This window comes from Lytechinus variegatus, chromosome 19, assembly GCF_018143015.1.
Source record: "Lytechinus variegatus isolate NC3 chromosome 19, Lvar_3.0, whole genome shotgun sequence".
Taxonomy (NCBI): domain Eukaryota; kingdom Metazoa; phylum Echinodermata; class Echinoidea; order Temnopleuroida; family Toxopneustidae; genus Lytechinus; species Lytechinus variegatus.
In genome coordinates, this window is record NC_054758.1 from 10,848,120 (window position 1) to 10,876,100 (window position 27,981).

General features: G+C 37.3%; 1 protein-coding gene across 3 annotated transcripts; it reads left to right on the plus strand.

The window, feature by feature from the left end:
• Nucleotides 1-64: 64 nt before the first annotated feature.
• On the plus strand, nucleotides 65-27,981 carry LOC121405784 (sialidase-3-like). 3 transcript variants are annotated; one of them, XM_041596738.1, is made up of 12 exons: nucleotides 65-125; nucleotides 11,234-11,513; nucleotides 13,173-13,307; nucleotides 14,384-14,438; nucleotides 15,097-15,267; nucleotides 15,748-15,886; nucleotides 18,200-18,293; nucleotides 19,386-19,463; nucleotides 21,858-22,003; nucleotides 22,734-22,880; nucleotides 23,507-23,554; nucleotides 24,397-27,981. In XM_041596738.1, the coding sequence occupies exons 2-12, from the start codon at nucleotides 11,309-11,311 to the stop codon at nucleotides 24,739-24,741; spliced, it is 1,563 nt and encodes a 520-aa protein (XP_041452672.1). In that variant the 5' UTR covers nucleotides 65-125; nucleotides 11,234-11,308; the 3' UTR covers nucleotides 24,742-27,981. The 3 variants fall into 3 exon arrangements, with proteins under 3 accessions (XP_041452672.1, XP_041452671.1, XP_041452670.1); XM_041596737.1 differs by lacking the exon at nucleotides 65-125 and adding an exon at nucleotides 9,090-9,189; XM_041596736.1 differs by lacking the exons at nucleotides 65-125; nucleotides 23,507-23,554 and adding an exon at nucleotides 9,090-9,189 and having other exon boundaries at nucleotides 22,734-22,928.

The following is a 27,981-nucleotide window of genomic DNA, read 5'->3' on the forward strand; positions in this document are numbered from 1 at the left end:
CTGTTCCACTACAGTATGTCTTGTTCCACTATTGAGGAGGAGAAATAAAAAAAGAAAGTTTTAAAATGTTTGAAAACTCCTCCGAAGAGACATAATTTAGCTGTCTAACGTCAGGTTGTTTGATCGTGGGTACTGTAATTGTGTCTTCCAAGGTCAAGCTATTGACCACTCCGGCCAATTCGGCCAAGCAAAATTTTATTTTTAGAATTTTTATAAACTAACCTTGAAGCTTTATAATGTTCCAATTATTCCCTTATTTTATTTCATTTACTTTTCTTCTGTTCTTTGTTTTTGTTTTCTTTTGTTTTCTTCTTATTTGTTTTTCTTTTCCTCTTTTCGCCTATAGCGGGGAGCAGGGCGCCCCCGGGATCCGCCTTACATAATAATAATAATTCCCCCCCCCCCCGAATACTTCTTTTCTCCTACAAATACAAGAATAAGGTTTTACCTTATCACATGACACCTTTTTCTGATTTGAAAAGGGAAATGTTGAGCCAAAACAGATTCTTATTTTGAAACAGAAAAACGGTCATGTAATGGGTTTATTTCTATCAGGAACAAATTATGTAAATCAAACTTCTAAAACTATAAAGCGACGAGTTATGGCGTTTTATTCTTTTCTTCTCTGCATATATTAAAGGGGAAACCAGCCTTTAAAATTTTGTGTTCGACAGGAAAAATATAAACAAATGAGAAAGGCGAAAGTTTGACAGAAATCGGACAAGCAATATGAAAGTTATGGCTGCTGCTTTGAAATTGAGATCCCTAAGACTGTAGAGTTCAGACATTGGCAACTAGATAAATAAATTATGAAAATCATGGCAATTGGCCATCTTTTCCATGGGCCATATACTTCATTATCTTTTTTAGTGTGATTTTATCCTCAGTACCCATTCTCCTGGGGCAATATACCCAGGTAGTACATGTTATGTCGTCATGAAGGGAAAATATAATTGAAGTAAAACTTAAAGGTCAATTCCACCTCAGAAAAATGTTGATTTGAATCAATAGAGAAAAATTAGACAAGCACAATGCTGAAAACTTCATCAAAATCGGATGTAAAACAAGAAAATTGTGACATTTCAAAGTTTCGCTTATTTTCAACAAAATAGTTATATGAACGAACCAGTTACATCCAAATGAGAGAGTCGATGATGTCACTCACTCACTATTTCTTTTGTTTTTTATTGTTTGAATTATACAATATTTCAATTTTTACGAATTCGACGATTAGGACCTCCTTGCCTGAAGCACAAAATGTTAAAATAATGGAATTCCACGTGTTCAGGGAGGAATAAAACTTCAAGTTCACATGAAAATGGCGAGAAAATAACAATATTTCATATTTCACATAATAAAATACAAGAGAAATAGTGAGTGAGTGATGTCATCAACTCTCTCATTTGGATGTAACTGGCTCGTTCATATAACTATTTTGTTGAAAATAAGCGAAACTTTAAAATGCCATAACTTTCTTATTTTTCATCCGATTTTGATGAAATTTTCATTGTTATGCTTGGTGAATATTTCTCTTTTTATTCAAATCAAGTTTTTGTTGGGGTGGACTTGTCCTTTAAAAAAAATGACATATTGGACATACTTGAGTCCTTGCCTTACATCACAATGACATCACAAATGTGGCCAATTTGAAGTCTCCATGGGTATAGCGGGCAATTTTTACAACTTTTGAAATTTCATAAGTTTTTTATTGTTTGTCCGACTGTTCAAACATCTTTCAACTTGTCTGATTATTAGTTTCCCTTTAAAAACAATTTGTTTATTTGGGTTGGATTCCCCTTGAAATTTTATAAACCTTTTAGAAATTTGTTGTTGTTGTTAAGATATAAGTAAATCAAACATTAATTTGCGATTGACTTTTATTTTGTGCTTTAAAAGAAAAAAAAATAAAACATCTTCTGATGGTAAGATTTCATTGACTCTATTGACCCCCTAGTATGAAAATACAAACTTATATACATGAATACAACGACATAAGTGATAATGCAAAAGCATAAATGATAATATATGTACAACATATACATGTGAAAATAAAAGATACAATATTTACAAGTCAAGGCGTATAGGGCATTTGACTATATACTTTATACGTGTATTCTCATCTATATCTAGTTTACTAAAACAACTGCATGTCCGTCTTCTTTACTGTGTTAACAATTAGTTATCTTACTCATAGCATTCATTTTGTTAACGTAAATTAATCAGAATCTCCAACAAGGCCAGTTGCCCGGGGGGCCACTTCCATTCACGAGTGGATACCATGCGCGACCATGGGGTCTCGAAAAGCACCCTAAACACGTAATTTCCATATTCTGAAAATGCACCCCTTAACAAGTATTGGCGTGTGAAACCCTACCCTTAACAAGTATAGGAAACAAATCGATACTCTTGGCAAATATTCCTGAAATGAACCCCTAAACAAGTCCCGGGGGCCACTTCCATTCACGAGTGGATACCATGCGCGACCATGGGGTCTCGAAAAGCACCCTAAACACGTAATTTCCATATTCTGAAAATGCACCCCTTAACAAGTATTGGCGTGTGAAACCCTACCCTTAACAAGTATTGGAAACAAAACGATACTCTTGGCAAATATTCCCTGAAATGAACCCCTAAACAAGTACAGGAATGTTTTATTGTTACGGGTCCTTCGGTCGTCGGCTTTACGTTATTAGGCACCTTTCGCAAATCTCTACAACGCGAGATTGGAGTCGGGTAACTCAAAAGTTGACGATTAATCATAGACTCGAATTTCTAGATTGATTATACATTACAGTCAATACAATCAAACGTAAAAAACTGTTTTACAATCATTGCCAAGCTTTGTGTTACAGGCCCTATTATAATAGATCTTGCTTTTCGTGTGCAAAGCTCTTTCACACGATACCAGCATGCCATGCCATGCCATTTGCCTGCCGAAGCTCGCGGCAGGACTGTACCTGTATCATGGCTATGACTCCAGCTGGCTGGAGACATGCGAAATGTAGATTATGACATGGATAAGAAAGTGGTTTTTCAAACAAATCGAGTACATATTGAGTAAGTAGAAACTTACCGAATAAAGGTTTAGATATAGATCATTACAGTCCATCGAATCGATATTGCATTTAATGTGCATTATTTGTGGATCACTGACAATTGATTCCATGATTCAGATCACCTCTCAGGCCGAATCATTTCCCATGCGTTGACATGTACACATCATGCAACAGGCCATAAACCGTCTAAATTTGCGGAGTTTTTTTCTTTTGCCTGCACCTCCTACATAAACAATATGCCTCTAGCACACAATGTAATGGGCAGTATGTTTTACTTTTCCGCGGAAATGGGGGGTTTGCCGGGGGGTACACTTCCATTGATGAGTGGGTACCAGGCGCGACCATGGGGTTTCGAAAAGTACCCTAATCAAGGGAAGGTCTTTTCCAGATTATGAAAATGCATCTCTCAACAAGTTGTGACACCCTACAAGTAGTGGAAATATATACCTTTTCAGTATTTTAATCATTGTTTCTCACACCCTCATAAGGCTACATAGGCCCATACGTATACCCACTCTTTCCCTTTTTACGTATGGTCGCGCCTGGTATCCACCATTCAATGGAAGTGGGTCCCCCGGGCGGCCTCTCGAGCTCTGGGAGGAAGCAAATTTGGATTTGGAAAGTCGTCCTAAATCAGATATATCGCTGTTACCATAGTAGCAACCAGAATTTTGCACACGAAACGCAAATTGAATGTTTCCGTTCCAGATGCGAAACGAAAAAAAATCCCATGTCACACAATTTGCATTACAGGACGGAGTTTTACGACCATGACGACCGGCCCAAAAGTCTCTCCCAAAATGAACTACCGTTCTAAATAAGCGTACGCGTCCTCAAACGAAAGGTCGGGATTGTTTTAGTACGACCCCACCTTCTACACCTCGCGCAAATCGGACTCTAAACACGAAGTGTTGGGGCAAAAAGGACATCCTTTATCAAACATTTTAAATTTGTTTTATCATCCCCGCAAATTCGACCCTAAACACGTAATTTTCCTAGCGAAATAGATACCCTTTTTTCATTATTTTTGTGTTTTTGACACCCTTATCACGTTACGTACGTAACGTGCCCTATCGTGAAAAAGACATCCTTTTTACGTGTTTTTTGGTCGCGCATGGTATCCACTCGTCAATGTAAGTGCCCCCCCCCCGGGAAACAAGTATAGGAATGTTTTATTGTGTCGTCGGCTTTACCTTATTTGGTTTAGTACGACCCCACCTTTTACACCTCGCGCAAATCGGACTCTAAACACGAAGTGTTGGGGCAAAAAGGACATCCTTTATAAAACATTTTAATTTTGTTTTATCATCCCCGCAAATTCGACACTTAACACGTAATTTTCCTAGCGAAATAGATACCATTTTTTTCATAATTTGCGTGTTTTTGACACCGTTATCACGTTACGTACGTAACATGCCCTATCGTGAAAAAGACATCCTTTTTAAGTGTTTTTTGGGTCGCGCATAGTATCCACTCGTCAATGTAAGTGGCCCCCCGGGGCCAGTTGCCTGTGGAATTCCACAAGGTAGCATTCTTAATTGGCCCATTCCTTAAACTCATACCTTACTTATGTTAATTATGTGGAAAAAAATCATCTCATGTTCTCTCTTTGCTGAAGATTCCTACACTGTAAAAAAACTGTGGTGTTAAAACTGACACCAATTGGTGTTAAGAGAGGACAAAGTGTGTAAATGTTACAACCATAGGTGTTGTAATAACACCTATAGGTGTAAAACTACCACCACCAATTTAACACCGGTGTAAAATAACTGGTGTGGTCCTCTATGTACACCGGTTAACACCACAGTTTTTGCTGTGTATATTTTTACACCTTATCATGATCCACATTTACTTATTAACAGTGAATACAGAATTGAAAAAGAAACTAATGAATTGGATTGAAGCCAACAAACTGTCATTGAATCTGCAACCCCCCCCCCAAAAAAAGTTATACATGCTTTTCATGAAGCATCTGCCACATCAAATAGCTTTAGATATTGCTGAAATTAAAGAAGTGCAAGCATCAACAATTTTGGGTCTTACTACAGATAACAAACTTTTGCCAGAAATATTGGAGTCATCAACAAATATAAAAAGGTTCTTCCAGCACTGGCGCTATCCATTATTGTGCATTAATTCTACCGTATATCTTAATTATGAGATCCTAGCATGGGGAATGCATCTCAAACGAGACTCAACCAGTGGCAGGCGAGGGGGCAGTTTGCCCCCCCCCCCCCCGGCGGATTTCACCGGGAAAATAAAAAAAAGGAAAAGGAGAGAAGGGAGGAAGATAAAAAGGGAAAGGGAAAGAAAGAAAGAGGAAAGGGAAAAGTGAAAAGAAAGAAAACATGACTCAATGGCACAGGCAAGAGTGGCGGGAAAATTGGAGAAAGACGCAAAAGAAACGGGAAATAAAGAAAGAGCCAAATGCTTAATTGAAAATCAGAATATGAAGAAAAGGGACAAGAAAGAAAAGAACAGAACTTAATAACACAACCGGGCTGCCGATGATGATTTAAAAAAAGAACGGGAAGAAAGTAGATGGCGTACAATGTAAGCTTGCTAAATTTTATGCATTTATGGTCGCAATCAGGACAAAAAAAATTCTTAGCCAAGGGTTAGTTATATTTCCCTCTATGTGCCGATCATAACCCAGAAGTAAAGCTTTACGCCTGCTAGATTTACCGTTAAAGTCTCTTGGTGCTTACTTTGGCTGAATTTCCAAAGCTATTATCAGATAATTAGAATTTAATTTCAGAATTAGTTTTTAAAACGCCATTTTTTCTGGCTTGCTTCGCTCCCTGGAGACTTTTTACAAATTTGTACCACATTCGCTATGTTGTGCTGCCACAAAATATTTCGTTTATCATCCGCAACTGCTTTGAAGTTATGTGCTGTGTCAGTACCCGCGGTTTGATAATAAAATGGCCATCTGCAATGTTTAAAAATATCACGAGGTTCCGGGGGCTCCACCCCGGACCAGTTACGGCACAAAGAGGGAGACAAGGGTGTATTTGCCTTCAGTGATTTGTCCCCCCCCCCCAACAAAAAAAGAAATTGAATAGTAATAAAAAAAAAATGCAATGAGCAGTTAATCTTGCTAAAAGCATCTTACTAAATCTGCAAGTACTCAAAAACAGCTTTTCATTCTTTAAGTTTTGAAAAATTTCTCATCCATTCACTATTAGCTCCAAACAATCAGATCATTATAATAAAATTAAACAATCCAGTGTTCAAGTATAATCACGCTTCTCGCGATTTCATTATTCGTTAATTGAAAGCGACATACGCATCCTGCGTATTCATAATTTTCATAAATCACCAATTTATTTTCAGCTCGAGCTACGCGCTCGCATCAATTGTTTTATTAGATAGCCATCCAGTTCATAACAACAAAAAGTGCTTAGAACGTTCAGCTATATCATCTCAGGATATCAAAAATTTTCTGTTCGCGCTTCGCGCTCTCATTTTTTATTTGTTGAGATATAGTCTTCATGATATGCAAACAGCTAGCCCTTAACAGGTCTTATTTCAAGTCAGTGGTGCGTACATTAAAACATAAAATACCTTACGCTTCTCGCTCGGTTTTGTGAAAAAGGCAGGGAAAAAAATGTTAATTGCCCATCCCCAATGTTCATTTTCCTCCCCCTAGGTTAAAAATCCTGGTGTCCAGTGGCGTAGCTACGGGAAGGGGGGGGGGCACGTGCCCCCCCCTGAGATTTGGTGTGCCCCCCCCCCAGGTGCCCCCCTGAAAAAAAATAAGCCTAGCAAAAAAAAAGAGAGAAAGAAGAAAAGAAAAAAGGAAAAGAAGAAGAAAGACAGAAGAAAAAAAAGAAGAGAAAAACAAGAGGAGGAAGACGAGTGAATGAAATAATGTGAGGGGAAGACTTGCAAAAAAAAATCTTTCATGTTACTTTATAAAAATTTTTGCCTCCGCTTCTCGCTAGAATTGCCTGTTCGATGAGATTCACATCTTGCTCAATACGCTGATATATACGGAGCAAGTTTTGAAGTCAATATACAAAATATATTTTTAGCTCGGATATCAAGCTTTCATTATTTTTTCAATTACAAATTGAAGTGCTCTGTATTTTATAAAATGTCCGTTTATGGTCTACATATCAGCATTTTAAGCTCACGCTGTGTTGTCACATTGTTATATTTGCCACGTTCATATTGTCTACGTGTATTCCATATAATGTTTCATTAAACAAATGTATTCAGAATGCCCAGATTCTAGGTCTAAATCTAAAACATGCGCGATAGCCTGCATGTTGTTTATTCAAAATGTACTTAAATTATCAAGTTTCACATCAGAATATCAATAATTGTCTGCTCACGCTTCACGATCGCATTATTAATGATACCCAATTAACTATATCCTATTAATGATTTACAAAATATGAATAGAGTGTCCTGCTTTTAGGTCTAAAATCTCAATTTTCTTCCTCTCGCGCTTCGCGCTCGCATCAATTGTTTAGTTACATACCTATCCGATTTATTAATACAAAAAGTGCTTAGAATGACCATTTTTTAAGTCGGAATGTCAAAAAAATTTGCTCGCGCTTCGCGCTCGCATTATTGAAATATATACCGTCTTCGTGGGTAACTGTAAGCAGTCCTTAACAGGTCCCTTTTAGATAATGCTAGAACAGTTAATACAAATTTCTGCTCGTGCTTGGCGTTCGCAGTAACCATCTAGTTACATACGAATCTTGTTCAGGATCACACATAACATTGCCCAGAATATTAAATTTTCGGGACAAAGTACATGAGAGTAAAAAAAAAAACGCTCGCGCTTCGCGCTCACCCTTTTTTTTCATAAGGCTTATGAGATTATTTTTATGTTTATGTTGTTTTATAAGAATAAAACTAAGAAGTGATTGATCGGGGAAAATATAGGTGAAGATAATTTCGGGCCCCGTCCCCTATTGGCGAAAGTCGGATCCGCCCTTGTGACACATACACATCACAAAAAATGGCTGGTGCCCCCCCTGAAAAAGCAAGGACCCCCAGTGCCTCCCCAGGAAAAAAATCCTAGCTACGCCACTGCTGGTGTCGCCAATGCCCCGGACCTAATCCGCATAGCACTGGCCCCCAAAAGTTCTACAATTATAACAAAAAAGGAAATATGAAAGGAAAGGAAGGGAAGATGTAAGATTTGATGCTATTTTCTGAATACCTTGTCAAAAATCAATCTCATAGTTGGATTGTCATGAAAAGGTGATTTTTCCTCGCTCGCTCGGGACTTATAGTAGTTTCTTATAGTAAACAACTCTTTGCCGCGCGGGTTATGCTGTGCCCCCTCTTTTTTGTACTTATCAAGCATTGAGATGCTTCGCCCTAATCTGGGCACACAATGATATGATCGGGAAATGAGTTGGCTCTTGCCCCCCCCACCCCTGGCCACCGACCCCTGTTACGCCCCTGCGAACAAATCCCCCTTTTTTTGGGGGGGGGGGTGGGGGACTTGTCCATTTTCCCTAGATAAAACTTTCAGTCAGTGTAGCGAAGCCAATTTTTCTATTTGCTTTTTATTTTTAGCTTTACAAACTTCTCATGATTATTCAAAATGACATTCATTTTGTATTGAAAACCTCCTTCCTTTTTGCTTTTCGAATTCAAACTAGCCACCCAATCTTTTCTTTAAAAAAAATCTCAAAAGGTAATCATTTAGGGCCCAATTGTGTCTGGACGACGCAGCTATCAAAGTGTGAGTGACTATATAAGTTTGACAAGCATCTCTTCTTTTTCTATAGATATTGGAATTTTGGGGGTCATACTAAGGCCTTTTGGCTTTTAAAAATTGGACAATGTTTCCCAGCTTTCCAGCCATTACCTGCCCTGCCTCGATCTGTTACCTATCTAAGGTGGGGGGGGGGGGGGGGATTCTAAGATAAAAGTACTGTAGACCTCTATTTTTATTTTCTTTTTGTCTCCTCATACTTTTTAAAGTAATTAATAGACGGTAACTTCAGTAAAGAGCGAACGAGTAATCGTGCTCAGTGTGCATGTGTACACTATTTTAAGAATAATAATAGCAAACAATTTTCTTCAACAATAGAATATCTGGCAGGCCAGAGAATCTGGCATTTCGAGAGGCGAGAATTCTGGGACAAACTGCAAAATAAAGGTAAAATTTTAGGTACTTGGCAGATCAGTATATCTACACTACATTACGGTGCCGGTACTGTCTGTTTTATTATTGTTGTTTCCTCACTGGCAGGGAAAAAACCGCTGAAAAGTGCAAAATTTGTGTGGATTTTTATGAATTTGATTTTGAGAACCACTCCGAACTCGTCGTGATCGCCGCTACGTACCGTACCCGGTAGGGAACTTGCGAATTGCGGTATCAGTTGTTGTGTGTCCGGACTGGTCGTGGGTCCGGACGATCAATTTTAGAAAGTCATTTGGAAAAATTTACAAGCGAAGTTTCATCAATTTTTAGTACAAAATGTTAGGAAATATTATAGAAAACAAAATAGAAGATGATTACTTCCATTTAATTCATATTTTTAGTGTAGGCCAAGGCCTAATCCAAAGACAAAAAAGAAGACTTCAAAAATATAAAGTGTCCGGACACCCGACCCCACATCCTACTATTAAATCCAGAGAGGCCGGAGCGAGCCCAGGCAGGAGTCGACCGAGACCAAAAGCTTCGGTCTCTGTTATGTTGGTTGTTCCGCTGAACTACGTTGGCTCCACTCACCAAATACAGAGATCATAGTCCAAGCGCCATCTGCACAATTCAGACAAAATTAAGCAAAATCCTGAATACCAAACGGAAGGCAAGATTCCAAAGACAGTTTGCCAAAGTCAAAATCAAATTGGCGTGATGGAATTATAAACTAGGCCAAGGGTTTTGCCAGTATTGCGATCTCAAAATTCCATGACGATCGACTAGTGCGCGCTCGGCTGAAAAAGTGTCATAAAAAAGCGTGACCTTAGGCTTAATTTGCGCACGATCGTTATGTAAGGCTTTAACAAGAAATCGAGCAAAAAGGTAAGATAATTGTATCAGATGGAGGTTAAAATGCAATAAATTTGGTTCATATCACATTTTACTTATTTGGAGACCTCCGCTTGCAAACTGGCGAAATCTTGATGCTTGTCGAGAAGGTCGGATTTTCTCGGAGCGGACGCAAAAAAGTTAACAGAATTTGCCAATGTTTTGCCAATATTTTCATTAATAGAGACCTTATCTTCAAAAAAAGTACAAGACTGGGTAATTTTAAGTCGCTCTTTCTGTTGGTGATAACAGTTTTTCAAAATATTAAGTAGATATTGAGGTATTTGCCCATGCGCAAAATTAGGTAACGCGTGAATTAAGGTCACACTACCATACATGTTAAGTTCGGATAAAATGGGGAAGTGAAGTTGCGCAACAGCGGAAGTAAGTCACTGTTTTCCCCGTTTTGGTGCATTTCATTTCGGAATAATAATCTCTACTTTGGTTCAATTCTTTTTCAATATTTTTATGAAATAAAGACAAAAATCGATGTGCCCCGTTTGGGGGATTTTGCATTGTAAGTCCCCTAATGGTGGCTGCACGATAGCGAGCCGTCTGTGTACGAGGAGAATTTAAAAAAATGAAAAAATGCTGAAAAACTCCTCGAAACAGACGGCTGCCAGCTGTCTAGAGTCGACCGTGTAAAAGGAGCAGGGAGACACTGGGCCTGGCCCTGGGGTAGATCGAGGTCTCAATAATAAAATGTGGAAATAGAAATTATGCACTTACCACGATTATTATATGGATGAATTGAAAGTCTATCGTGACACACATATCCTGACATCTATCTAAGCACAGACTGGAACCTCAAAAAAACAAAAAGTTCTTCTGTCGCAATACCGGTACCTCTCCTTTCAAGAGACAAAGTTCAAAACAAAATGGCCGATTGAGACCGAGGCTATATTTCTTTTTTTTTTTAGATTCTAGTCTGTGCCTCGATTTCAGGATTTGTGTGTCACAATAGACCTTCATGGATGAAGGCTCCATCCATTATAATTGTGGTAAGTGCATAATTCCTGTTTCCACATTTTATTTAGATTGAGACCCCAATCTACCCCAGTCCTGTGTCTCCCTTGTTTTGCACGGTCGACTCCTGGGCTCCGGCCCATTCCCTGGGTTATTTCCTTACTTGATGCTTATTTTTCTATTTTTCTTCCAACTGCACTAGGTCTACTGCTGAGAGACACAAAGAACTATCTTTTTAGAAGACTGCATTGATGGAAGTGTTGGATTGGGCTCAGAAATGATGAGGATCTGGCACCTACGGCGCGTGGTGTTCGTCCTCGGCACGGCTGCCGTCTTGGGGTCCATCTTGATTTTCTTGTCGGGGACCAAGTCCGGTCTGCCGAACATGAAACTCCTCGAGAGTTCCCACATTGACAGGATACAGAGACTAAAGCAGAAGATGAAATTGCCGATGAGGAAGACAACTCCACTGGCTAGCAATGGTAAAGTGTTGACTAAGGGGGTGTTGCAAGAAATTATTTGCAATCAATCGCAAATATTCTGTTGCAATTTTACAATAAATAGGTCAATTTTATCTGTAGCAAATCAGATGACACTTCTTGTTTCAAGAAGCAGTTCAAAAATCAATCACAAATTTACAATTAATTACAAGAGATATGACTGATTTAGGGACTGAAAATAGATTTTCAATTGATCGCAAGTTTCTTGCAAGGCCCCATTCAGATGAAATGTGAATGTTGTCGATGATGATGATGATTGTTATGGTAGGATGGGGGGTCGGGTGTCCAGACACTTTATATTTTTGAAGCCTTCTTTTTTGTCTTTGGATTACACTAAAAATATGAATTCAATAGTAGTGATCATCTATTTTGTTCTCTATAATATTTCCTAACACTTTGTACTAAAAATTGATGAAACTTCGCTTGTAAATTTTTCCAAATGACTTTCTAAAAATGTAGTGCTTGTGATAGTGGTAATTGTGCAAGTGGGGTTGATAATAATATGATTATCTTATGTTGGTGATAAATGAATATTTTTGGTGAATGTGATGGTAATTACAATTTCAGTGATGATGATGATGACATTAATGGTGTCGGTGGTGGCGGTGGCCTATGAAGATCATCGTTGCATGCTCAATCTGTTCAGTAGGCTGAATAGGAACCAATCAGAAGTATTCTTTCATAATGGCGATTAATCGCTAACCTTTGTATTACGGTACCCAGATTTACCAGTAATTCTTGTGTCACGCTGGGCAGTGATATGGTGGATTGAGAGAGTGTCAGCATTAATGAAAAAAAATCAGTTGAATGATCTTGTATAAAATCAATATTTTGTGTCTCCATTGTGAGTAGTTATATTCTTGTTTGTAGATTTAGAGAATCTCATGAACCCAGAATAATCAATAAATGTATCACCATTTTGTTCTCCGCAGTGGCGGACCCTGACCCGGAGGAGACAATTGATTGGAGGGGCACTGTATTGTTTGTGAACAATGCTGTGCCCCTTCAATGCTTTGTCTCCGCCGGGGGAAAACAGTCCGCCACTGGTTCTCAGCATACATTTTACATGTACATTGTACATGTATGCCAGCAAACTGTTGATAGACTCAACTGAATGCGACATGGACATGAGTTTATTTTCAACTGGTCTAAATGCCAATTTGTCCAATTACCAGCTCATCTAATATTGTTTGGTATACCATCAGTTCATCCACTATCCACAGGATCTAATTGCCATTTTGTCCACTCGCCATTTCATCCAATAACCAGTTGGTCCAATGGCCATTTAGTCAAAGTGTAAATTGGGCAAAATGAGTGAAAAGAAAATGGGTATTAGACCAACTGGCTATGTGACAAAATGTTCATAGATGAACTGGTGATTGGATGAAGTGGTGATTAGACAAAATGGGTATTGGACCAAATGGTTGTTAGACGAGATGTTGACGTTAGACTAAATGTAGGTAGACCGTGTGATGAGTGGACCAGTTACCAATAGACAAATTGGCAATTTACCATGAAGATGTAACTGTAAGATAGGATTCATATGTTTGCAATAAAACTTTGTGTTGTGTGTATATTGTATAATGTTTAATCATTAATCAGCTTAAGACTTTAATCCTTCTCTATTCTTATCAATATTAGAGACATGCACTGCGCTGAGTGGTAACCTGAACTCGTCTCTTGGCCCTCGGATCAGACCTGAGAAGCCTTTACTTCAGAAACTTTTAGCCCAGTCTTCTTTGCCTTCAGCTCCACCCTGGCCTAGCGATGTTGAATGTAAGGAACACGGAAGTTTTATTCCAGCTCATAATTGTGTGTGTGTGTGGGGGGGGGGGGTGGACCGTACTGATGGTCAGCCATTGACAGAAATATCACAGAAACATGCATCTAGAATGTACTTTAAATATACAAAGCAAAGTAAAAACTAAAAAGTACCTTCTCTCTCTGTGACAACAACATCAGCACATTCACTCCCTTTACATCCAAAGATGAAGAAGGTGAAGCAAAAATATGGACAGAATGGCATTAGATGATAGAGAAATAAAGCAGGATCTGTTTCATGTGCATAACTTAATCTACAGGGAGAGAGAGAGAGAGAGAGAGAGAGGGGGGGGGGATGGAGGAGGGTGATGCAACATTTGCTCGAACAACAAATTGCTCCGGGCTTTATTTTGTCTAAGATAGGGTTAGGGTTAAAGTTTTAAGAGGGTTTTGTATTAGGTATAGTGTTAGTTTTCAGAAAGGGTGTAATGTTTATCGTGGTATGAAGTTAGCCATTCCATTAGTATTTTGAATTTACCATGGAGCAATTGTCATGGATCCGGAGGGAGAGATGTGTGTCTCATATAAAAGGGACATCAAGTAGGTAATTATTTCACATTTCACATTTCATTACCGGTATACAGTGCATCTTCCAAAAATCGAACCCATTTTTTAGAGACAGACTTCACAGTTATTAAATTATGTTTTTACTCTAAATTTAATATTTATGGTAAGAGTGGAATTTTATCTTGAATATGAGACCAACATCTTATGAAATCATTCGTGCATGGCAGATTAAAAACAGTAAATGTTGTGGCATGTGAATCTGAAACCATTCTCATTTCAGGGATCAGTGAGAGAAACTTAACAAAGCATACAAAAGAAATGCTTATGAGCCAATCGTCGAATAAGCACGGTGGTCAACCATTCTTGTTCAACTTTGAAATTCGCCTTGCTCATTAATGATGAAGTGTTTGTCTCATATTAGGTGTCAAAATATAAATGAATTATTGAATTGTATGATGATGTAAATGAAATATCATAATAAAAAAAGATATTGAATGTCATTTCAAAATGTCTTTTTATTTCAGCTCTCTTTGATGTTGAGGCCATCAAGTCATCTGGCCTACCACTCTTTAAGCCAAGGTAAGACCAAGTGATGAGCGCTTAAATCATAATTTCAATGGCAAGGAGCATTTCATCATGGTAGCAAATGCTACCATCAAGGAGCATTTCAGACAAGTTTTTTAAACATAATTTCAATGAGAATGAACCTTATGTGCGTGTAACATGATATCAATGGCAGGCGAGTGTCTTTCAGACTAGTGTTTGTAACATCCAGAGCTTTCAGACCAGTGTTTGTAGTAACATACTGAGAATCGATAGCCTTTCAAACAAGTGTGTGTATCATCAATGGCAATTGGGAGCTTTTGACACAAGTTTGTAACATAATTTTAGTTGCAACGAAAAGCCTTTCAACCAAGTATTTGTAACATAACTTCTATGAAAATCTAATCTTTTGAAAAAGTGTTTGTAATATATTATTAGTGGCAACCTAAAGTATTTAAAGTAAGTATTTATAATTTACAAATGATGCATTTAATTATGCAATCTATCCTCACTTGAGTTGAGGCTCTGTTCAATTCATTGCATGATGCCGTTAGACTGAGTACAATGAGTTGAACACAGCCTCAACGATTCGGAAGTGAGCACTGCATTCCCTTCCCTTAACGTGCCTTTTTAAAAACTGGCCTTGCTCCTTTGAAATCTCAACTCCAGCCTCGTATTTCATTCTCGTATGTAGGATACCAGCCCTGGTCTACCACAAGCAGACATTCTTAGCCTTCAGCGAGGCCAGATTCGATGGCCTCAAGGACTACGGGAATATCATGATGGTGGTTCGGAGGGGGCTTGTCCAGGGGCGAGAGATTAGCTGGGGGCAGATTAAGCTCCTTGTTAATCTGCCAACTTTCAGGTACATGTAGATTTTATAATTTTGTTTATGTATGTATTTTTGATCGATTGATTGATTGATTGATTGATGGATTCATTCATTCATCCATCCATCCATCCATCCATATCCCACCAAAAGAGCATGTCACTATTCCATTTCTTTACTAGATTATGTGTCCCAAACGGTTATGCTGTGAAGGATATAAACTAAAAATTTATTTTATATTAAAGATAGATTGATTGATTTATCACATAAATATGTAAAGTAAGTGCTCAAACAGCAACTTTAAATAAAAAAACACATCACTGTGAGGGGGCGCTATATTTCTATTTAAAACCTAATGGCAAAAAATATTCCATATTTACATGTAAATCTCTAATGGGTAAAAAAAAATTATTCATCACTTACGCTTTGGTATTGTAATATTCAATGATACTTGATCTTTTAAAAACCTATTTGGATTACATTGTCTTTTATATCTATTCTCTTTTATCTCAACAGAATAAACAATCCAAGTCCAATCGTTGACCGGGTGAACGATGCAATCGTCCTGGTTTTTGCTGCGTTTCCAACGGAACTCTCTTTTCAAGATATGATGGCCTTTCCCAGGTTCCCCATGTCAAAACTGTTTGTTATGAAGGTAAGATTTTGAGAAGTAACAATGGGTGATTTCATGTTCAGTGTTGACCTTTGGTGTTGGTGTTAGATCAATTTTTACATGATTATAAAACCAAACATGAAATGAAGATGGTCCCAAAAAGTCACATTGAGATGTCAATAATGTGATCCGGGGGCCGTTTCATAAAGCTGTTCGTAAGTTAAGAGCGACTTTAAGAACGACTTGTGATCCTTTCTTACGCGCTAAACCATCGCCAATTCAATATACCACTTACCGCAAGAAGGGATCACCAGTCGTTCTTAAAGTCGCTCTTAACTTACCAACAGCTTTATGAAACACCCACCTGGATCAATTTTACAACCCTGAATAAGCTTTGGAGCTAGGTTAAGCAATCCCAATTTCAACACCAACACCAAGGCCAACACTGGACTCGAAATCGCCCATTGATGTGATACAGGGGTCCGTATTCTGAAATTGAGGTTTTAAAGTACACCCTGATTTAAAGTTGTAGTTTACCTATGGAGAGCCAATGGGGCACAAATCTCTATTAGTACATGTTTAATTTGTTAACTTATATGAGACTAAAATCATTAATAGCTGTCTCAGAATGTTAACTGAAATATTTTCTTCATTATGAAAGCAAGGGGAAACGCAATGGTAAATATGTAAGAAATATGCAATATTAGCAGAATTTTCGAGTTTTTGGCTCTTCATAATTTTAGCACAGGGTTAGACCAAGGTCTAAATTAAACCTGACTTCAGAATGCGGGTATTTTGCCATTATGTTTTACATGTAGATAAACCAAGGTCCCAAAACACACAGATATATGATTGACCTTGCGCTTAATTTTCACGATTGATGGTACATTGTAGTCAATAAAGTCAATCATAGAAATCATAAAAAGTTGTATGATCATAATTATTTGGTGTTACGGGCCTTAGGTGTAGTCATTTCATAAAGCTCTTCATGAGTTGAATTGAGTTGAATTTATTTCTTTTTTCAACTTTACATCAGGCAACATAATGAGTGTGTACATGTACATGTACATAAGAAATTGTGTAATAAAAAAAAGCATTTTAAGAATAATTAGGTATATATCAGATTTGGAATGTATAAAATGTGGAGCCTGAATAGAAAGCAAATCATATAGAAAATTAGGCTCTCATTAGGAGAAACATAAGTGATTATGATGTGAAATGGAATAAATGTCGGTTACACACTACACACAAAAAGGAGAAGGAAACAAACAAAGAGAATAGACTAAAAACAGAAAGGAAAAAAGAGCAAAGTAGGCATTCACATACTTTTTCTTCAATTGCCCCTGCCCTTTGGAATGAGCTACCGTCTATTCCATTGGAATAAATGTCGGTTACATATTACACACAAAAAGGAGAAGGAAACAAACAAAGAGAGAATAGACTCCAAACAAATAAAGGGGGGAAAAAGCAAAATTACATACATTCACATGCTTTTTCTTCAATTGCCCCTTCCCTTTAGAATAAGCTACCATCTTACATTCATAATGCCAAGTCTGTGAATCAGTTCAAAACCCAATACTCAAACCATACCTGTTTAATCGATGATTCACAGTTGTGGGTCGGTCAATTGGAAGTGCACACCAGTTTTGATTATTAGTATTTGTTGCATTAGCTGTGTCATTTTCCAAATTTTTTGTCATTTCTTTTCTTTTAATCCCAAGTATAAACCATAAACAGAACACAGTGTGCTTACATGTAGAAACACCTGGTAAGCGCCTTATAAATGTGTATTACTATTATTGAAGCATACAAATTGTACGATCAATTGCTATTGAAGCAATGTGTTACTCTGCTCTGGAATACTCTGTATCATATCACCCTCTATCGTATTTCAGGGCCCCGTCTTACAAAGGAGTTACGATTGATCCACTCAGTGTCAACTGTATGGAAGTCCATCAATAACACATTTTTTTATTCAGGAAATTAGTTCAATGTCCGTTGTAAACAAAGAGAAGCACATCAAATTGTCAAGGCAATGATGAAAGTATGAGTAACCATTATATCTAGAAAATGTTTTAAACAAACATGCAGTTTAGACGTTGACATTGCTGGCTTTCCATAGTTGCGGTGGATCGGATCAATCGCAACTCTTTGTAAGAGGATATGACCTTGGGGCTGTTTCACAAAGCTTTCTGTGAGTTACAAGTGATATCATGCAAGAAAGATGTTCCTTTTCCTAGACGATACGTCCCTTAGCTGTGCATATCTTTACAAAGGGATTTATGAACACCACCCTATACCATGCTAAATTAATGTTGTACTTTATTGTAACATTACGTCCTTATTTATTTTTAGACGTATGACCTTGGCGAGACCTGGACTACCCATGAAGACATCTCTCACCAGACTGTCCTAAAGATGTTTCCTGTACCTGTTCTAATGGTTCCAGGTAAGGAAATCTTGGCCCTCCTAATAGCTCTGGAAATGGAACCATTGACCGGTAGAGAGGAAATATATTTCTTGTATAACAAGTTTAAAGGCCCTGTTACATTGTTCCGTGCAAGTTTTGTGTTTGACTTGCGAGTAAGTATTTGTGCTACCTGCAAGTTGCTTGCAGGTCGCCCGCATTGACTGTATCTCACATGCAGTTGCCCCTGCAGAAGTGCACTTAAGTCTGATTTGCACGCAGAAAATGTTTGAACATGCTCAAAACTTTGTTGCAGGTGAGATGCGGATGATTGCCCGCAACTCACCCGCAAGGCTTGCAGGTAACAATGTAAAAGGGCCTTTATGTAATTGGGTCCAAGTATCCTTATAATAGAAACTCATTATTGCTATTTGCATTGAATGGAATTTAATTTGAAACAAAATTATTGGTTTATTTCATTTCTATATTAATTTTTCAACATATACAAATCAGAAATTAAAATGAGCTTACACTGCAAATTGATAATAGAATTACGAGCAAAGTACAATAAACTCATATCATTTCGTAATATAAAGTAAGAGTATGAACAGTTGTAATTGGTAATAACATTACAAGCAAAGTACAATAAGCTCATATCTTTTCCTAATATATAGTAAGAGTAAGAGTATGAATAGTTGTAATTGGAAATAACAATACAATAAACTTTTATCATTTCTGAAGATAAAGTAAGAGTATGACTAGTTGTATATATGCTTATAAAAAGAAGAGAAGTGAAAAAAATAGTTCTATGACATTTAGTTTGGTGACAATAGCTCAGCTGCATATTCCAAACATTATTAGAATGATCAACTTCAATCTGGATTTAACACTACCCTATCCTAAACGTATCCCTAAACCTGGCATAAAGCCCTATTGCAACCCTAACTTTATATCTGAGATGAAATAGATCCTGGAGCATTTGTCACCGGAGCAAATGTCACCAAAAAAGGGACCAGCTAAGAAGTGAGGCTTATATAACGCTGTTCTCTTGAACAGAATGCAAATTTAAAAGGAACTTGAATAGGTGATACGGGAGTGTAAGAATTATAGAATTATACGGTAATCTCATTTCAGGTCCAGGGCATAGTATCCAGCTAAAGTGCGGTCGTCTTGTCGTTCCATGTAATTACTTTACACAAGACAAGAGGGGGAGTGAGTATTGTCTTAAAGATAAATGAAAGTAGATGCAGTAAACACTGATTTCACAAGAAATTTTGTGAAACCAGGATTAATTGACACTATATCATTGAGGATCTAGATCTGATACAGTTACATAAACTGAACTTTGCGAAATCTTGAAATCTACGCTGAAAAATGTTCACACTGAAGATCACCAACACGTGGGACAGTGTATTATTATTGCTTTGAATGTTGGCCCAACGCTTGACCCGAATCCCATGCTTATTTGTTAATTTCTCAGCAATTACACAATTTCTTCCAGAATCCTTTGGCACATATTTTTTATCTATATAATAAACAGACACTTTGGTGGTCGTTTCATCGGATTCTGAACGAACTCATTTTGAAATTGGTACCACAACTGGAATTTCAAAATCTTTAAAGGTCAAGTCCACCTCAGAAAAATGTTGATTTGAATCAATAGAGAAAAATCAGACAAGCACAATGCTGAAAATTTCATCAAAATCGGATGTAAAATAAAAAAGTTATGACATTTCAAAGTTTCGCTTATTTTTTAACAAAGTAGTTATATGAACGAGCCAGTTACATCCAAAATGAGAGAGTCAATGATGTTACTCACTATTTCTTTTTTTTTTTATTGTTTGAATTATACAATATTTCAATTTTTGCAAATTTGATGATTAGGACCTCCTTGCCTGAAGCACAAAATGTTAAAATAATGGAATTCCACGTGTTCAGGGAGGAATGAAACTTCATTTCACATGACAATGACGAGAAAATCAAAATATTTCATATTTCAAACAATAAAAAACAAAAGAAATAGTGAGTGAGTGACATCATCGACTCTCTCATTTTGGATGTAACTGGTTGTTCATATAATTGTTTTGTGAAAGGAAGCGAAACTTTAAATTGTCATAACTTTCTTATTTTACATCGGATTTTGATGAAATTTTCAGTGCTATGCTTGTTGAATTTTCCTCTTTTTATTCAAATCAAATACTTGTTGGGGTGGACTTGTCCTTTAAAGGAGAAAATCAACCCTGCAATCGTTTTTGTCTTCATATGATAAGCTAGTCTACCAATTCTGGTGCTCACAGCTTTTTGAGGAACTACTTCCTGTCAGTACACATTTACTTCACCTGGGTTGAGTGCATCACAGTGTGGGTGAATTTCTTGCTGAAGGAAAATATGCCTTTGCTGGGAATCGAACCCACATCCCTAAGATTGAAAGAAGAGAGTCTTAAAGGGGAAGTTCACCCTGACAAAAAGTTTATTGTAAAAATAGCAGAAAAATTAATGAAAAATATTGCCGAAGGTTTGGGAAAAATTCATCAAATAATTAAAAAGTTATTAGAATTTCAATTATTTGATTTGTGACGTCATATGCGAGCAGCATTCCTACATAGCGAATGGTAAAAAATCAATGAAATGTCATTTTCTCAGAAAATTGAAAATGGTTTTCACTGTAACTTTTGTATATCAATAGACAAATCGTTTCACACCCGATCATGAAAAGAAAACAAAATTAAGTCATCAGGAACCATACAAAATTTGAAATTTATGCATTTTATATTACATAACACATGGGACAGCTGCTCGTTTATGACGTCACATATCCAAAACTTTGAACTCTAATAACTTTCTTACTCTTTAACGGATTTTCCTCAAACCTTCACCGATACTTTTTATTATTTTTCTGCTATTTTTACAAGAAAGGTTTCTTCAGGGTGAACTTCCCCTTTAACTCCTACACCGTGACTCCCATAAAAGCAGAAAAGAAAGACATACATTGGTTAATATTTGAAGAAATCCATTGAAGGATATTCAAACTGTTACTTCCTTTAAGGAAGTTTTTATGTTGTGAGTGTTGTGACAATATCCATTGTAGATCAGGTGGTAAGGTATGACATGCAAATTGGTAATTTCTTAGAAACTGCTCAATCATGCACCATATTTCACACCAGCTTCTGTTGAGAGACCAGATGCCATCATCCTAAACCATTTATTATTGAAAAATGTCCATTCTACATGTATATTATAACAAGAAATCTTGGGGGGGGGAGCTTGCCAGGCAAAAAATATATTATTATTTTTATTTTCATGGGCTACTTTTCTCAACTTACTAAATATGCAACATTTGGATAAGCTTTAAAATTGTGATGAATGTTGATTTCCAGGGCTTTTTTGAGCACTCTGGGGGCTAAATTGCCCCCAGCCCTAAATATTCCCCCCCCCCCCGGAGCTTGCATGTGATGTTAAAACATTAAAACTTGGAACAAGGCATGAAACAAAGTGTGGGGCTGTTGGTTGCAATATGGTTCAGACGTAGTTATCATGGTTTGTTGATTTTTTTTTTTGAAAAAGTAACCTCTAATATTCATTTTCATTGCTGTTTCATCACAACAGAATCACTACACGGTCTTTGCCAGAATTGCAGTAATTATAACCGTATCATCTACAGCGACGACGGGGGTAATACCTGGACGATTGGTGGACGATCAAAATTCAAACGGGATTCCTTCCGCATTCCTATTCATCCTAATGAAGTAATGGTGAGTGTAACACAAAGGTAATTCACACTACTGCTAGGGGATATTTTGATTGTACCAAAATTATGCCATATTGAAAAAAATATGGTATATTCCATAATGGTTTTATGAATGTGTTGATATCAGGGGTGTGAGAGTTCAGATTTTTATCTGATTTCAGATTTTTTTGTTTTGATTTTCAGCTGAATTTCAGCTTATATTTGGTTTTCCTATGTACAAAAAGTATGGGAACTCTTTCTATTACAGACTTTTTCAATACTCATCAGCTTTTTTCAGATCTTTTTATTTGTGACCACTCACACGCCTGGTTGATATATCATGATATGCTACAAGTAATTAGGTAACATGACATTTGGAATGTTGATTACCATACAATTATGAGTGAGAAGAATTTGAAATCGCCAAAATAGTCAGAAATAAGTTCTAGATTGTTGAGAGTAGCATTTATATGTAATGTATCTGTAAAGCACAGCATGTAGAGAGGCTCCACTTAAGTGCTATATAAAACGCAGAATATTAATATTATTTGCTGCACACTGAAATGTATCCATGGGACTGCATACAAAATTTTTGCCTGAAAATTTCAGTGATTTTCTGTCAAATTATGAATGTGGGCACACAGTAATGGTCTTACGCATTGTATATATTTATTTGTTATATCCTTTAAATGACATGAAAATAATTTGAATATTCTTTTTACTGTTGTGATTTCATTCATCTCTATAATAAACAGGCCGTAGAACTGGATAACGGCGTGGTAAGCCTGAATAGCAGGACGCTCAATTTCCAGCAGACGAGGGCGGTCATCTACAGTTTTGACGGGGGTGCCACCCTGTCGGAGACCCAGCTGAAAGAGGAGCTTATCGAACCGGGGTGGAAGATTACCAATCAGGGGAAATCATCACCTCGGGCTGCTGGCGGATGCCAGGTATGGTGATGATAATGACGGGTGATGATGGAGATGATAATGATGACGAGTGATGGTGAGGGTGATGATGATGTAAGGATAATGATAATGATGGTGATGATGGTGATGATGATGATGATGGTAGTGATGATGATGACGATGATGATGGTGATGATGATGATGGTGATGATGGTGATGATGATGATAATGGTGATGATGAGATGATGATGTTGGTGATGATGAAGGTGATGATGGTGGTGATGATGATGATGATAATGGTGATGATGATGGTTATGATGATAATGGTGATGATGATGATGATGATGATAATGATAATGATGAGGATGATAATGAAGATGATGGAGATGAGGATGATGATAATGGTGATGATGCTGATGGTGATGATGGTGATGATGATGATGATGATAATGGTGATGATGATGGTTATGATGATAATGGTGATGATGATGATAATGATGAGGATGATGATGAAGATGATGGAGATGAGAATGATGATAATGCTGATGATGCTGATGGTGATGATGATGGTGGTGGTGTTGGTGGTGGTGAAAGAGGAGCTTATCGAACCGGGGTGGAAGATTACCAATCAGGGGAAATCATCACCTCGGGCTGCTGGCGGATGCCAGGTATGGTGATGGTGATGATGACGGGTGATGATGGAGATGATAGTGATGACGAGTGATGGTGAGGGTGATGATGATGTAAGGATAGTGATAATGATGGTGATGATGATGATGGTGATGATGATGATGATGGTAGTGATGATGATGACGATGATGATGGTGATGATGATGATGGTGATGATGGTGATGATGATGATAATAGTGATGATGATGATGAAGATGATGATGTTGGTGATGATGGTGGTGATGATGATGATGATAATGGTGATGATGATGGTTATGATGATAATGGTGATGATGATGATGATGATAATGATGAGGATGATGATGAAGATGATGGAGATGAGGATGATGATAATGGTGATGATGCTGATGGTGATGATGGTGATGATAAAGATGATGAAGGTGATGATAATGGTGAGGGTGATGATGATGGTGATGATGATGATGAAGATGATGATGATGATGATGGTGGTGGTGTTGGTGGTGGTGATGATGACGATGATGATGAAGATGTTGGTGATGATGGTACTGATGAAGATGATGATAGTGTTGATGATTATGATGGTGATGAATGTGGAGAGGATAATATGGGTAATGATGTTGATGATTATGGTGAAGATGATGATTTTAGTGATGGTGATGATGATGATGAATAGCATGCATACCGAAAAAGGGGGAGGCACTCGGGGAAACTGGCCTGAAATTAGTCGGCAATCTTCTCATTCTAACATCATACTTGCTTTGATTATTGACACGTATATTACAATTACCACCATCACCAAAGATTTATTTCTGCAATCACTCATTTCACATCCTCAATTTTCTCATTCCATCATATCAAGGCAAGCGTCATAGCATTCCCGAGACCCAAGGGCATCAGCATCGGTCAAGCCACGTGGGTCCTCCTCTCCAACCCCGCTGATCGCATCGAGCGGCAGAACCTCGCCCTCCGCCTCAGCATCGACGGCTGCCAGTCCTGGTCGAAGCCCTTCAAGATCCATGACGTCTTCGCTGCGTACTCCGACATCGCCTACTTCGAGATGGTCAACGCAAACGGGACGTCCCTCCCCCATCTTGCTCTTCTCTTCGAGGGCGGGATGAAAGGGCCGTATGAGTATACCCGATTTAAGATTTTCACGTTAGGACAGGTGTTGCAAGGTTTAATCACTAGCTCACTGAATAGGTGACAGTGATCACTGTGCAGTATTTTCTCCTGTTGCTTTTGATATATGTATCTGTTGCTAATGCTAGACTTCCAAGCCAGCTTGCTGAATGGCATTTGATATCATCTTGTACCTTCGAAGCTTAGTCATTTAAGTGCCATATGAAATTTAGTGTACTATCAATATTAGTGTAATATTGATGCATGATTTGGGCCAAATTGCATTTTGTATGAATGGCATAATATCTGTAAAGTGCTTGCAGGCATTGTAATGATGTTGATATGCAGTATAATGCCCCTAATGAAAAAGTGGAATATTATTATTTTCACTTCAATAGTGTTGTACTATCATGGTTATGCATGATCAAAAGAAAAAAAATGGGGCATTGCAAGAAACTTGCAATTGATTGCAAGTCAATTTCATATCCCAAAGTCAATTGGAAGTCATGCATTTCATTGCAAATTTGCAATTGATTGATGGTCTTGCAAGTCTCCTTATTAAGCATGATGATGATGCTGATTCCATGCATTTGTATTGCGCCATATTTCTGTTATTAACATTCATAGGTGCAGGCTCATCCAATTGATTTAATTACTACACATCTGCTGAAATAAGTGAGTTATGAGGGATGATTTGAAGAGTTCAAAACATTAATACAAACCTTAATTCATTTTTGGGATAACAATTCTTTGGATTGAGGACCTTTGGGCTAATGAACCTTCAGAAGAACAAAATTCCAGAATAATATGCTGTATTCATTATTCAACTGATATGGTTTTACAGAGTTTAGAATTTAAAAGTTTATGACTATTAGCAGATCCATCTTCAATATTAAAACTGAAATATCCAGTGCATTTTAATTGTTGTTTATCATAGTTTGCTCATTTTTGACTCAAAACAAATTGTTTCGTGTGCTTGTTATACTAATTGGACATTGTATTTAGCCATTTTAATGAATTCTACTGAAGTATGGGGTACTGAATGACAATCCAAATCACTTACTTTTTATAGATTACCAAAGATTTTGTAAAAGTGCTTTAGCTCACTTTATTTTTATTTCTATTTTCTATGATGTGAACCTTTTCCATAGTATATGTTTAAGAATACATGATATAAGCATGCCTGCCACCTAAAAGACGTACATGTAACTATACATGTTAATATAAAACACATGTGATGGTGTAATGCTAAATGTAGATTTGATTGGAAAATAGCATCGAACACAGACCTACTGAAGATTTTCGACCTGCACTCATCAGATTTAAATCACATGAATGAAGTGAACGCTAGAAAGAAATAATATATAATAGAACCAAAAAATAAAATGACAGGCTGTGATTGGCTGTTGAGGTAAACAAGATAAGGCTTAGCGAACAGCTGTTGGGTCAGTAAATGTGACATAGCGTAAGCTGTAGCATAAAACTTTTTAGGTGCCGCTGAATACTACAAGAAGCCAGACGTAGAGGAACAGAGGATCATGCATCTAGAACTGAACCACTAGCATATCCAGGATCAAGAAATGTATGGGCCCATGCACAAGCATGATAGAGTCGCTATTGTCTCCAGACAATTGGGCCCATGAAATGCTTTGTACGATCTGATGCTTGATATGCGCCTTTGAACCCCTACGTAACCTTTATACATTTACTACATGTATATTTCTGTATTTCTGTTAACTCTTCGTGAAAAATTCGCACCGCCATGTTTTATGGCCCTTTTACTTCAAGTCTCGAGCAACTTATAAGACCAAATCTGCAACCTGGGGAACATGGTTCTGAAGTTATGTAACTTTTTGTAAGTGCATTTCACACCCAAAATTGCTCAAAAACATGATTTTTACTTATTTAAAGCAATAGATTTCATGCTATTTATGACTGAACTAGTGTTCCATTAAAAAAAACAATTAAAAACATAAAGTAAAAAAAAAAACAGAAATACATGTAAGACCTATAAAAAACAAAATGAGAAAAAAAGAATTGATATTACAATTTCTGAATATACTTTTGATAATAATCGTAAGAAGAGTGTCCGACCAAAATCTAGCAGTTTGGGGCTATATTTAGAAAAATACAGGCAAATTCTGGTTTTATGCATTAATTGGAATAATTGGGTAACTAAAAATAAATTTGAATAATTTGGGGACAATCGACATTTAAATTGTGGAGATAATATCATTTATGATGTGGATGCCAATTTTCGTTGCGATCTTGCGATCAATGATTGAGATCTGAGGGAGGCTTTTTTTCCCTCCCCCGGGCTATGCAATTTCAAAATAGGCCCGGGCTAAATAGGGTAAAGTTTGTCTTGAACACTATGCACTTTGAAAGCAAGGTTCTATTTATATATTATTTATTGTAAATGCTCTGAGCACATAACACTTGCTGAATACATTATCACTCTTTATCGTTTCCAACTCATGTATTATGTTTTAACGTTTATAACTGTGGGTCTCAGTCTTGGCATTTTGTTTTAGATTGATAAACACACTAGGCGATTATTGACAAGATGGTGGATAACTTTCAAAAGAAGTTGTAGTTTTTTTAAGTTTGCACTGTTATTTGACAATCATGTACATGTAATCATGGTAAAATAGTCTGCACTTGTATATTCGTAGTGTAATGATTTGATCAGATATATTTATAGTTCATGTCTTGTCAGAAAACATTCTGTAGTAATAATGAATTGTTATATTTATGCAATTGGTGAATGTAAGCAGTGCTACACTCATTTATTTCAGGTTAACTTGCATGAGTTGACCTTTTATAGAGGTATATATGTAGAGGTGTTGTGGCTCAGTGGATAAGTCTCCGGACTTTGAACCACGAGGCCAGGGTTTCTAATCCCACCACAGCACTCACATGATTTGGCAAGACGTTTATCTACATTTGCCACTCTCCACCCAGGTGTAGTAAATGGGTACCCGGTAGGAAGGAGTTCCTTTAATGCTCATGCGCCCGATCAGGGTAGCTGTGCTAAAGCATTGGTTAATTTATGCAGCGCTTAGAAACATGTTGAGCGCTATAGAAATGTTGCTTATTATTATTTTTATTTATGTGTCAAATATGCATCAAGTCTGAGTATGCAAAATACGTGTTATACCATTCTTCTTTTAAAGTCAAATTTCTTCTAAATGGAACCGATTTCTGTGGTTCAACAAGACTCAACTTTGGCAAAGAAATCTCTACGCTGAAGTCTGTATGTGAATACTGCCCAATAGAAATGATTTTTATGGACATGTATGTGCAATCCATATTCGATGCAATT